Here is a 12,978-nt window from a genome sequence, read left to right as displayed (position 1 = left end):
GTACGCAGAGAGTGAAGGGGTAGTTAGGGGGTTTAACGGGGCAGTGATTTAGGAGGGATCGGGGGGCAGGAAAGACGGAGGCGGCGTAGCCGCCTATCCTCCTGCCTTTTCCTGGGTGGCGGAGTTGTTTTTGAAGTTGGCCAAGTTTGATAGTTTATCGTTAAGTTTGGGGAGTTGGTGAACAGGAGCGGGGAAAGGTTAAGCAGGTTGGAAGTTTACATTAGAGGTTTGTTAGTTATAGTTGCTGGAAGGCAGATAGGATTGTAGGTCTTGGGAGGGTAGGAGTTTTAAATGTTATGTGATAAGATTGTGTATTATTTAATGTATTTGAAGTTATGCATTGTATGTTGCAGGGTGGGGGTTTTTATCATGTGGGGATCGTAGGGTTGGGGGGAGGAAAAGTCAAGGGGTCAGGTAAATCGATGTTTAGAGAGGTTTTAGTTTTGTAAGGCAAAGTGCCAGTTTAAATAAAATTATGATGTGCACCAGGGAAGAAGGGGGCAAGCACGACCGACTACCATTTTGTGTGTGTAAAAGGCCGCTTTATTGAAATAGGTGCACATCACATTTATTAAAAACTGGAAAACCGCCTTACAAAACTAAAACCTCTCTAAACATCAAGTTATCTGACCACTTTGTGTTTTTCTCCCCTCACCCCTACGATCCCCACATGATAAAATTCCCCACCCTCCAATATACAAATATGTAACTCAATTACATCCTAATAATATTCAATTTTATCCCCTACATCCTAACTCCAAAACCTCCCAAGACCTACAGTCCTAATTGTCTTCTTGCAACTGTAACTAAGTACCCTCTAATGTAACTACCAAACTGGTTACCCTTTCCCCTCTCCCGTTCCCCAACTCCCCAAACTTAACGATAAAGTACCGAACTCCAACCAAACTTGGCCAACATCAAAAACAACTCCGCTACCCAGGGGAAGGTGGAGGTTAGGTGATTACACCGCCTCCCCCTTTCCCTGCCCCCCCGCCATCCTCCCCCCCTGTAGAATACAGAAAGGAAAACGCCCACGCAGGCCCCTACTCACGGAGCACCCCCAATAAACGTGCCAAAACTTTGCGAAGCTCCAACAAGTACAGATCCATCCCCATCCGGGAAAGGTGAACCCCATTTCCCCTGAACAACTCGGGCGCGTCGTACTTTATGTCTCTATGCCAAATTTGCGAGAAACCCAAATGCCGACAAAAACGCACCATCTCCACATTAAGCTTCCGGCGCGCCTTGTCGACCGCCTGCGGCTTCACTGCACCTCGCCACACCCTGCACGGTATTAGCTCGGTCCACACAACCGTACACCCTGACCAACTCCTCCGCAGCTCCGCCAAGTCCCTCCTCATCGCCTGCATCAACACAAAACCTGTCTCCTGCACCATATCATTCTCCCTCAGGTGGAGAACCAAAACGTCCAGACACCGCCCCCCTGCACCAAACCGTTCAGAGTATGGATCAATTCTTTCCATCTCATGCCCCCCCTCCCTGACCATACCACCTGAAACATTGCCAGATTAAAACCCTGGTTATCACCAAAATAACTATCCTGCGCTTGCCACTTTGCCCTCTTCACAAAAGAATGGTCCACAAACCAAATCAACATGTCCCGGACCATGGGACCGGCCACCGAACCTGAAACGAGAAACAAATGTCAGTAAATACGTCCCCCCATCATCCCATCGTGCAGTCACAACCACTCCTCGCTACCCACATAACGCCGATAACAATTTGAGGACCACCTCCCCAGGCGCATAATGTCCCCCTGCTCGCACCCCCGTCTATGTGTTTCCGTCGCCGCCCCAATCCGGAACAAGTGCGTGCCAAACCGACTGCCATCGACCCCCACCTTAGCCAAAGCCTTCCGCAACATCCCCAACAACTGTGACCCCGTCGCCCCTCTACCATTCGCATGTTGAAACACCAAGCCGTCCGCCAGCCTTTTCCCCTCCCATTTCCAACCCCATCGCACTGGACACAAAGCCCCCTCCCCCGCCTTCTGCAAGACCACCCATGCCCCGACATACCGCTGATTAGTCTTTGACTTACGCAACCAAAGGCGCACCTCCTGCCGCCCCAACTGCATGTCTGACCACCCCAGCCCCGGGCCTGATTTCGAACCCAACAGCTCAGACACCCTGAAAGCCCCCGCAAACATTCACACCATCAACGTTGCAAACAGGCAAGCTTCCCGGCCATCCCTGCAGACCAACGGCAAAACCCCCACAACTCTCCCCACCAACTCCTCCGACATAGGCCGCCGTACCGCCCTTACCCGCCCATATTTCCGGGCCCAACCCTCCAACATCCGAGACCCGAGCTCCCCCGCAGATGGGGCGTATTCCCAGAATAGCTTTCCCATAAAAGCGATCCCCGCCAGCTTGCCCGCTATTGTCACCCTCGATTAAACCTTTTCCGATCATGGACAGCAGAAACTGCACCACGTCCTCCTGTCTCTCCATTCCCGGAGGCCTCCACTGCGCCCCGGACGCCACAAACTCCCCCCATGCAGCCACATACGTTGTCCTGGTCGACTCCGCCAAGAATCCTAGAACCAGTTGCAACATCCGGTGTTGCCTATGTCCCACATCTGCCACGGCATCGGCGTCGGGTCCCGCTCCGCGTCCTCGGCTAACCCACAGAATCACCCCCACTGTGAACGAGATAAAGCATCCGCAATGTCATTGTCAATCCCTGGGACATGCACCGCGCGAAAAGAAATGTCATGGCGCAAGCAGCTTAACACAAACACCTGCAGCAGCTTCAACACCTGCTCATCCCTGGCGGACTGGCGATTTACCACCTAGACCACCGCCATGTTGTCGGCGTTGAAGGTCACCCTTCGGTGAGCCAGCACCTCACCCCACAACCATATTTCCACCACCAAGGGGAAAAGCTCCAGGAAAGCACTAGGGGGGGCCACCGCTCCGCACACCATTTCCCGTTCCAGTAGAGCGCGAACCCGTCGCTGCCCGCCGCGTCCGAGAAAATGTGCACGTACCCAAACCATGTCCTCGTCCCTCCGCATGGGCAACCCGTTGAACTGTGTCAGGAAAAACCGCCACATCCGCAAATCCTCCCGAACGCCCGCCGACAAACGCACGTGGTGCGGCGGCGGCCTTTGCCCCGCCAGTGCCCATCCCAACCTCCTACAGAACGTCCGCCCAACCCGTAACACTCTGCACGCAAAGTTGAGATGTCACAACAGCACCTGAATTTCCAAAAGTGTCACTTTGTGCTTTGCCACCATCACCTCCAGCAGCCCCAACATCTGCCTTTGCTTGTCTGCCGGCAACCGTGCCTCCATCAATTCCGAGTCCAGCTCAATACCCAAAAATGACAGCGCTGTGCCTGGCCCCACTGTCTTCTCCGGCACCAATGGCACTCCAAGGTCCACCATGATCTCCTGAAACCTATCCAGCACCACCTGGGATCTCTGACCCGAACGCCGACCCTGCATGCTGCGGCAGGGTTACTAGCTAAGCGGGATCATTCCCCGAGTCCAGAAGCCGAAGTTATCGAGTGCCTGACTTCCGTTACACATTCCCTGGAGTCTGCCCTACTCAAATAACGTATCAGACTCGCGATCTATAAAGTCACATCCCGGGAATCTAGACCGGTTTAACATGACGGCGAATTAGTCAACCTTTATGTGGACCCCTGATTTCATGCTAAGAAGGTCCCTAACTTTCTCTCCTTGACCAATATTGCGCATCTTCCTGCACACGTTGCGTTTTTTTCCGGTCCAATTACTGCCCCTGTGACCCCCTGAAATTCAGCTTGGGAGAGCCTGCTGCTTTTATCTTGATGGGAAGCGTAAATCGCCCCTGGGCAGATTGAATGTCGTGTTTTGCCGTCCCACCTTTCCCCACCCCTTCTTTCTATTGTATGCCCTGACGAAGGTGCAGCCCTTTTGACCTGGCCGAGCACCGAAACACACGTTGGCGCTTTGAAACAGTCCTGCATTCTGGTCATCTAGTCTCTAATTTTCATTCTGAGACCCCACAGGACGTTGGAGATACATGTATAACATCTGGAATCTCTAGATTGATGTATAGTGAATTAAGGCTGATTGTGTGAATATGTGTGAATGTATTGAGTTGCATGATGTTGCTAGAATGAGTGAGCATGTTGTATCAGTGTTTGAATGAGTGTTCGGGTGTGTGGGACACTGTTTAAACCATCTTTGATTGCAGTATTCCTTTAACGGCCTCTTGATTGTTTTATGTTCTATTTAAAAGATTGATGGATATCCTATGTGAAAAATTGAAATAAAAGATGAATATATTTTTGTACTATGAATTATTGTGGATTTAGTCCGTGATGTTCTGGGTCACAGTGAGTTTATTACTGCTAATCGCATTATAGGACTCTTACTGAGCTGTGTTGATTTATCCACAGGGCTAGACTGTTTTGTGTTCTTAATTGATTGTTTTTTTCCCCCGCTAGTCTGCCCTATAATCGTCTTTACGGGGAGGCCCCCCTTTTTTGCCTATTGAACAGCACCACCTGGCAGTCCGTGGAGTTTGGGGCCCCGACCAAGAAAAAGTCATCCAGGTAGTGCGTAACTCCTTGGTGACCCAATCGTTCCGTACAAAGCCATTACAGGAACGTACTAAAACATTTTAAAAAGCGCACAGGACATCAAGCAGCCCATCGGCAGTGCCATGTCCACATACCAGCAGCCATTAAAATGGATCCCCAGTAGGCACCAGTCGTCTGGGTGAACCGGAAGCAGCCGGAAAGCCGACTTGATGTCACATTTTGCCATCTGCGCGCCAGGTCCCGCCGCTACTACTAAGGCCATGGCCACCTCCACCGAGGAGTAAGACACCGCAGCCTCCTCCTCATCAATATAGTCGTTAACCGATCCACCCTCCGGCCATGACAAATGTTGTATCAGGCGGAACTGCCCCGCCACTTTCTTGGGCACAACCCCAATGGGGGACACCATCAATTCGACCAATGGCCAATCTACAAATGGCCCCGCCATGCGGCCCTCACTGACCTCCTTGTCCAGCTTGCCCTGTACCACCTCTGGGTGTTCCCGAGCCGACCCCAAATTGTCCGCCCAACGCCGAGGCCTCGCGTAGCCCAACCGAAACCCCTCCTGAAACCCGGTCCGCAACCGATCCGCGGCCCCTTCGTCCGGGTAAGTACGCAGGGCCGCTGTCAAACGGTCCAAACTAACGGGAGTACGAGCCCTTGGGCCCAGACCCCTTACCACCTCTGACGTTGCCCGACGGTTGAGCAGTTCCGGAACGCGCACTCCGGGCCGGCGCCTGCGGGCCCCCGTGCTGCTGCCCTGGGGGCCCCAACAACGGACAACTGGGTGTCCGTATTTCCCGCAACCGGAACACTCATGTCAAAAACGGCAATGCTCTCTGGCACACGCCCCTTTATTGAAGTCCCATTATAGACAGGGGAACCCGAATAACCCAAAGGCATCTGGGAATAAAGCAGAATATAAAAATGGCAATGCCTGTGGTACAGTTCTTGGAAAATATAACTTAATTTATAGAAAAAACACCACTGATTGTCCTTTCCGACCTAGAATTATGGTCAAGAGTTAAATCACAATTGAATTGAAAAACTTTATTCCTATATAAGCAAAATACCAAATGAATCACTCTGAAAAAAGTTATCAAAGGTATTTATTTTTTGTTGTTAAGCTTATTCTTTTTTCTCTTATTTTTTTAAAACACTTATTTTTGAACACACGTATATATATACACAACTATACACAATTACATACAGTCTATACAATGCAACCAAAGGTATTTTTTTTTTTTTTTTTAAAACAATGTGCTGGTCCAAAAAGCCCACAAATATTTCAATAGAAGGATGTTGACTTATAATTATGTCACAACATTCCCTATATAGGGTCACCAACAATAAGTATGAAGGAGCTACAAAGGGTCCAATCCTTTCTCCCTCCAAATTATACCATGCTCCTTATTTTTAATGTTATATACCGTATCACGATTTGACTTATGTTGATGCCTTTATACATGCAGTTTGCTTATATAGGAATAAGGTTTTTCAATTCAATTGTGATTTAACTCTAGACCATAATTCTAGGTCGGGAAAGGACAATCAGTGGTGTCTATTCTATAAATTAAGTTATATTTTCCAAGAGCTTTACCACAGGCATTTTCATTTTTATATTTTCCTTTATTGAAGTCCCAGCATGCGCCCACTGCTCCGGACTGGCTCTTGAAACTGGCCCCCACCCCACCTCGGGTGGGGCGGCCCTAAAAGGGCTGATATATAATCGGGAGGCTACTGGTGGTAACAATGGTCTTGCCTGACCCCGCCAGCCCCATCGTATGCTGCCAGAGATCGCAATCCAACTCACCCCACTTTGCCTCCGGGTCCCACGCCATCCGCGCCCGGAACTCCTCGTCGTACTGCGCCCACGCATAGCCACCACCAGTGATCTGTGCCTTCCGTATGACGTCCATGTATTTAAACAAGGACACTGACCGCTCTGGGAACTTTTCACAATAAATGCTCGCGAATATCAGAAAAGCTGCTGTCCAATTTTCGATCGTCAATGGCACCGTCGGCCTCTTTTTCAGCTCATACTCTTCCTCCTTCTAACCCTCCTTTGACCGGACCTCACGGTGCAACAACTTCAACAACTCCACATACTCCCCCTTCCATATCTTCTCCTTAGTAGACGCCATTAAGTACGCCCCCAGCGGCTTTGTGACCCCCATATATAGGAGCCGCTTAATCTTCAGCTCCTTGCTTTCCGGCTTGGCCGCGCCGCCCGCCACCTCCTGCGAACCCTCCGTGGCCGCACCGCCCCCAACGTCCTTGCCCTCCGGCTTTGCCCCGCCGCCCGCCGAAACTCGTTCTGAACCCGCGCCACCAATGCCCTGCTGCTTTGGGACCACCATTCCCCCTTTTCCTGCTTTTTGGTCCCCCTTCAATTCCATCGACCCGGGCACCAGCACGGCCTCATCCGGCCCGAGACTCCAATCCATCACATACTTCCCTTTGCACAGCCGATCACCCCCCACCCGCCCTCCCCCCCACTCCCACCGATATCATGCACCGCACGTCCTTGCATTTACCTGGCACCAAAGCATCCCCTCTCTGCTCGTCGCCACTCTGATCCATCGCCAACCTGTCCCCCGACTGTGTCCGGGTCGCTGCAGCACCCAGGCCCCGTGTCACCTGCAAGAAATTACGAACACCATTACTGGACCCCCGGCCACCCTCGCCATCCCGTACTTCCCCTTCCTCCAAACTGTCCTCATCCCCTTCAACCAATTCCACTCCGCCCCACTTATAACGCTGGTGAGCCAGCGGCGGCGCGGACTGCACCCTGCCGGAGGCCCACATTCCTTCTCTCCCTGCTTAAAACATAACAGTCCTCCGTGCCGGTGCTCATGTCCGCCGCGGATCCCCAAGTCGCTGGAGCCCTGTGGGTGGAGGGGCGGGCGAGCCCGCCTAGGGCCTTCGTGAGCCAGCCGCGCCGTGATCCCTCGTTGACTCCGGGCTTGACGCAGGGGGCTCCGCCCTCCCTTCTCCTTGGTGTCGCTGGGCCGCCCCCAGCCATACCAAATCTGCAGCCCCGCGCCAGCCGTCCCCCTGCAAAAGAAAAGGTACCGCTGGTGTGCTGGGGCCCTGAAACTGCGCGCCCCCTCTGCCCTGGCCCTCCTCCCCCCACCTGCCCCCCACACCCCCGACCTCCTCATCCTCACTCCATATTAACCCCCTACACCTGCTCCCCATCTTCCGGCGAGCTCCCCCATCTCCCAACCCCTCCCCCCCGACACCCCGCCCGGACCTGCAAGCTCCCCCTCCCCTCCCCGTCCCGACAGGCCCGCCTCCTCCTCCCCCCATCCTGCCCTGCCCCCGCCCACATTCCACGCCTCCTGCAACCCTTCCTCCCATTACTCGAACACATCTAACCCCTCCCACTCCTCTCACTGTCATCTGATTCTATCAATAATGGGGAAAACCCCCCCGCCTGCCCCATCTCCACCCCCCAGTTCCCCGCCCCCCCCCCACCTGCCCTCCTAGGACCCACTCATCTTCCCCCCCTACCCAGCCACCATGCCCTGTCCCACCTTGAGCACCCCCCCTTTGCCCCCTTCTTGACAGCCTTCCTACCCCTCTCTGCTTCACCCGCGGCCCCCTGCCTAGCAGGTGAAGGGCTCTCCTGTCTCCCCTTCATGGGCGGGCTGCCTCCCCTCCTGACATAGACTTGGCTCCCTCTACCCCTCCCCACACCATTACCCCTGTGCTCTCTCTCTTGTCCCCCTTTCCCCGTCCCGCCCCCATGGCCTTCTCCCCCGCCCCTCACCTCCCCTGCCCTCCTGCCCCCTTCCCCGCCCGTTGCAACACAGCCCGAGAGGCCCTGCTCACTGGCAGGGCCTCCCTGACCTCATTCGCTGAGTCAGGGCGGCTGCGCACCTCCTTGCGCAGCCACGACGCTCCCTCTGGAGCGCTCTCCGCCCGCGGCTGCCTACCCCCCCGCCCTCCCTCCCCGCAGACGCCATTTCAAAGCGTGGCGAGGCGCCGCTGGCAGCGCGCCTCGGCCGCACTCCTTGTTCAGCTTTCCCCGCACCTCCTGCCACAACCAGGGCCACACTCCTGCCATCCGCGCGGCCCTGAGAACCCACCTGGAGACACGCCGTCTTCCGTGGCGGTGAGCAGGCGATGACCGCAGCCGCCACGCCTGCGGATGCACGCCGCGCTGGGCGCGCCGCATCCCGCGGGACCACCAGGAGGTCCATCCGCCACGCCTCGCTCCGCAGGCGGATGGCCTCCAGGACTCGCACATCGCTATGCTCTGCCATCACCACAGGTAACGCTGCAACCACTGCTCAAGCGACACAAAGCTGCCACAGAAAACCTAAAACGAGCCAAAACTGGACAAAAAAGCACCTAGACTGACACGCTCCCAGCCAACAGGTCTCAGTACCTAAAATGGTAGCTGGGATAACGAGGGCATCTTATTTAAACTTTGGGCTGCTGACCTCATATTTGGGCTGCCTTTGGGCTATCCCCAGGCAGCCCAACGCTGCAAAATGGCCGCTCTTCCCTTTTCCCCCTTCCCCCTCCCAAATCTGCCCGGGGGCAGCCGAGCACCGCGAGATTGGGAAGGGGTGGGGGTGAGTCGGGAGAAGCCAGTTTGTGGCTTTGGGCTGCCTTGGGAGTAGCCCAAAGGCAGCCCAATTTCGAAAAGTAGCCTAAGGCTATTTGGGGGAGTGCAGCGCTGGCCCAGCCACCATTTTAGGTTTTGGTGACCTGGTGGCTGGGAGCGCTGTAGGATAGGCTTTTTTTTCCCTGCCCACCCTCCCTGGGCTTAGGGGTTTTTGTGGGAGGATGTCAGGGCAGGTTTTTTCAGCAAGGGCCGTGTTTGGAACAGGTGCATAGGGGATTATATTATTATGGTTCTGTTGCTTGGAACAGGTGCTGGCGGAGTTGTTTTTGAAGTTGGCCAAGTTTGGTAGTTTATCGTTAAGTTTAGGGAGTTGGTGAACAGGAGCGGGGAAAGGTTAAGCAGGTTTGAAGTTTACATTAGAGGTTCGTTAGTTACAGTTGCAGGAAGACTGATAGGATTGTAGGTCTTCGGAGGGTAGGAGTTTTAAATGTTATGTGATAAGATTGTGTATTATTTAATGTATTGGAAGTTATGCATCGTATGTTGCAGGGTGGGGGGTTTTATCATGTGGGGATCGTAGGGGTGGCAGGAGGAAAAGTCAAGGGGTCAGGTAAATCAATGTTAAGAGAGGTTTTAGTTTTGTAAGGCAAAGTGCCAGTTTAAATAAAATTGTGATGTGCACCTGTTTCAATAAAGCGGCCTTTTACACAAACAAATGATTGTGAGTGTGGCTTGCCCCCTCATCCCTCCCAATTGCACATTATATTTGTTATCATATATTGTTCATGTGCATCGTCCATGAACAGTGTATTGTAAAACTGTGTCCTGCCCACGTACATCCAACGTGTATTTATAAACGTGATCTTGAAATGTGCTGCTTTCTGGGCGAGTGCACATTAGGAGTTGCACTTGCACAACATGAATTCTCGGGCAAATTTTGCGATCGCTAGTTCTTTCTTTTTTTATTTATTTATGCGTTTTTATATAGCGCGGACTTTACCCGAAGACGTCAGAGCTCTTCACAATAGGAACAGCAATGATACATGAGGAGAAAATTACAAGTGAGCAAATTACAAAAGCAAACGTTAAGTTACATGAGGCAAAAGTGACAATTGTGAGCAAACAAAATACTTCAAACGGAGCGGCCAAAGTTGACACAGAGGGCAAAAGACTAAACAAATGTGAAAACGTCATAGAAAGTTTGCAAACCTGGCGCAAATACCGTTTATTGGCGCCTTTCGAGAGTTTTCGAATATCTGTAAATAGGGTGTAAAAACTGACAACTTGGCAATTTATTTTTGAGCAATTTATATTTGCGCGCGATGTTAGCCTAGAGCAAGCGTTCACACTGCAGACCTACGCAGTTTAAAACTCGTATATAAAGAGTTTCTAGCTCTGTTTTGCCAAATGTGGAAGGATTTCCGCTGCACACGTTTGCGTGTGTGGAACCGTATGGCAGCATGTCTGTAACTGGTCGAGGCTCACACGTAAGATGGCCACCTTTCTGTGTTGCTCCGCCAAACAGCTCCGGCAGCCCTGCAGACTAGCGCTTCGCCGGGATTCCCTCCTCTGCTCGGGCAATGGCAGGGAGAGGCTGGCTCCAAGCAGAGGAGCTGGGAGGAGACTGAGCCCAACTCTCCTCCACTCACACAGGGACAGGAGTGAGAGTCTGCCAAAAGGAACATTATTGATGTCGCCGTCCCGTGCCACTCTAATGACATGACCACCCAGCCCCGCTGCCCCCATGTCACCCTCATTACTGTTAAAGAAACAAGCGCCTCGAAGGTGGGGAGAAGGGAAAGGCAGCTTTCCGTCCCAGCTGTTGTCTGCTAGTGCGACTTCCCCTGCTGTGCCTCTCCATGAGCCCCCGCATGCACTCTGTGTGCCCCCTGCCTCCGGAGGGCGCCCCTTGGCACCAGCATCGGAGAACCGTCACTTTGTATCCTGAGCTCGGCTGGAGGCAGTTCGTGCTGTTCGCATAGCGCCTAAACACGGAGGTGAGCAGGGGTCCAAGGGCCACCTGCTGCTCGTCCACCTGAGGTCTGTCATCCTCAGCTTGAACTCTAACTTTGATTCCACGAGGGGCGCCTGCCGCCCCGCCCGAGCCCCGAGGAACCTGTTGGAATACTTGGCTCTGACAGCCCGGCGCTGCTCCGCACTCTCTACGGCAGGAGCGTTCTCCAAGGGGACTCTCGGAAGAGCGCCTCATGCTGACCGTCACCATGCCGGGGAAATCCAAGTACAACCTGGTGGACGATGGGCACGACCTGCGGATCCCGCTGCACAACGAGGACGCCTTCCAGCACGGCATCTGCTTCGACGCCAAGGTAAGGAAGCGCAGTGCCTGGCATCCAGGGTCCCCCTGGGAGTCTCTGTGGACCAGCGGGTCTCCCTGCACCGCGAGAGACTGTCTCTCCCTGCACGGAGGGGAGTCTCTAAGCACCAGCCGGTCTCTCCGGACAGCGAGAGACTGTCTTTCCCTGCACCACGGGGAGTCTCTGTGCACCAGCTGGACGTCTCCCTGGACAGCGAGAGGGATCGGAGTCCACGGGAGTTCTTTCAGCCAAGGAGTGACACCCCAGGCTTCGATTCCCTCTCTTGCATTGCGAGACTCCTTAAACTTCTGGGAATCTCTGCGGAACACGTAGAGTCTCCCTGAACTTCCAGGAGTCTCCCTGACCTCCGAAATATTGCGGAAAGTATATCCGATCGCCCCATAAACGCGTGAGTGCGACCGATGTGCATACATACCACTCTGAAATGATTGATTTCAAGGTGCTCGCACATGTGATAAGTACAGTGGGGGCGCGGTAAAATAAGGTAATTGCTTAGGACCACACAGCGTGTTCGTGCATGGAAGCCGGGATTGATCCGTAGGGTTCCTCCCTGCTTCTGTAGTTCAGCCACTAGATGGGTATCTTTGTCGTCCGTTTTACATCAAATGTTAATTCGTTCTCTCTGAGGAGTTAGACCAGTGCACAGTGTTAAATAATACATGTGCATCTTGGTAAATCAAACTGAGAGTAGAAGATTTTGATTCAAATTGTTATTGAGTTAAGATGTTGGGTGAAAAAATCCTCAGACCGACTAAGATCGGCTCCTGGTTTCAAGGGAACCTCGAGCTCAGTCAGAGCCAGGCTTCAGTTCCCACTCGTCTTCAGTGGCTCGCCCACCTTTAACTGGCATATATTTGACATAATAATAGGTTTAACGACCTTTAACACAATTGCATTTGCCTAAAAAGAAGCGCATGCTGCTGCAGCTCCCCTCAACCACAAAAACAACGACAACAAAAACCGAGTAAGGGATAAGGATACAAAGACTGAAAAGGAGACGCGAATCGGGAAAGTCGAATACGTTCTTGTGGAGCGCTTGTGGCGCTGCAGACATGTTGGCGCTATCGGAGACATTCTTAACACTCACTTCAGTGACAACTGCACGGCCTCCGCCAACTGAACGTGCAGCCATGCGTTACACTCTGTCCTCAATAAAGAACTAAATCATGGCATTTCCGCGGGGAGGTGCTCTTTTCCTGCTTATTTTAACAGCAATGCTTTAAGCGATTGTCTTAATGGCCTTTTATGGTTTTTTTATAATGGCTATAAAGTTTATATGATGGTTTGGAGGTGGGATTTACGCTCCTACTATAGAGTTGTGCTAACAAAGTAATTAGCATCGGGTTTAAGCAGTGCTTAATTTGAGCCGGTGGTTTCCTGTTCGGCACTAGCACTTAATTGTCAGCAAAGTATCTATGAGAAACTGCCACATGGTGGCGCTTTAAAAAAAATCTGAGATAAGCACAACTGTTGTTTATTAATTCAGTATACATGGAAAATGACTAA

At 52.7% G+C, this 12,978-nt stretch overlaps 1 protein-coding gene across 3 annotated transcripts in view; it reads left to right on the top strand.

Moving 5' to 3' along the window:
- Positions 1–10,614: 10,614 nt before the first annotated feature.
- Positions 10,615–12,978, top strand: part of NOS1AP (nitric oxide synthase 1 adaptor protein) — a 1,090,707-nt gene continuing 1,088,343 nt past the window's right edge. For all 3 annotated transcript variants that reach the window (XM_086955405.1, XM_086955396.1, XM_086955412.1), the window contains exon 1: positions 10,615–11,463. In XM_086955405.1, coding sequence (XP_086811531.1) covers positions 11,344–11,463 — 120 coding nt within the window. In that variant the 5' untranslated portion in view covers positions 10,615–11,343. The remainder of the gene's footprint in view (positions 11,464–12,978) is intronic.

Source organism: Lissotriton vulgaris, chromosome 1_1 (genome assembly GCF_964263255.1).
Source record: "Lissotriton vulgaris chromosome 1_1, aLisVul1.2, whole genome shotgun sequence".
In the NCBI taxonomy this organism is placed as follows: domain Eukaryota; kingdom Metazoa; phylum Chordata; class Amphibia; order Caudata; family Salamandridae; genus Lissotriton; species Lissotriton vulgaris.
The sequence above is the reverse complement of the archived record's forward strand: the minus strand, read 5'-3'. Positions and strand labels throughout refer to the sequence as shown.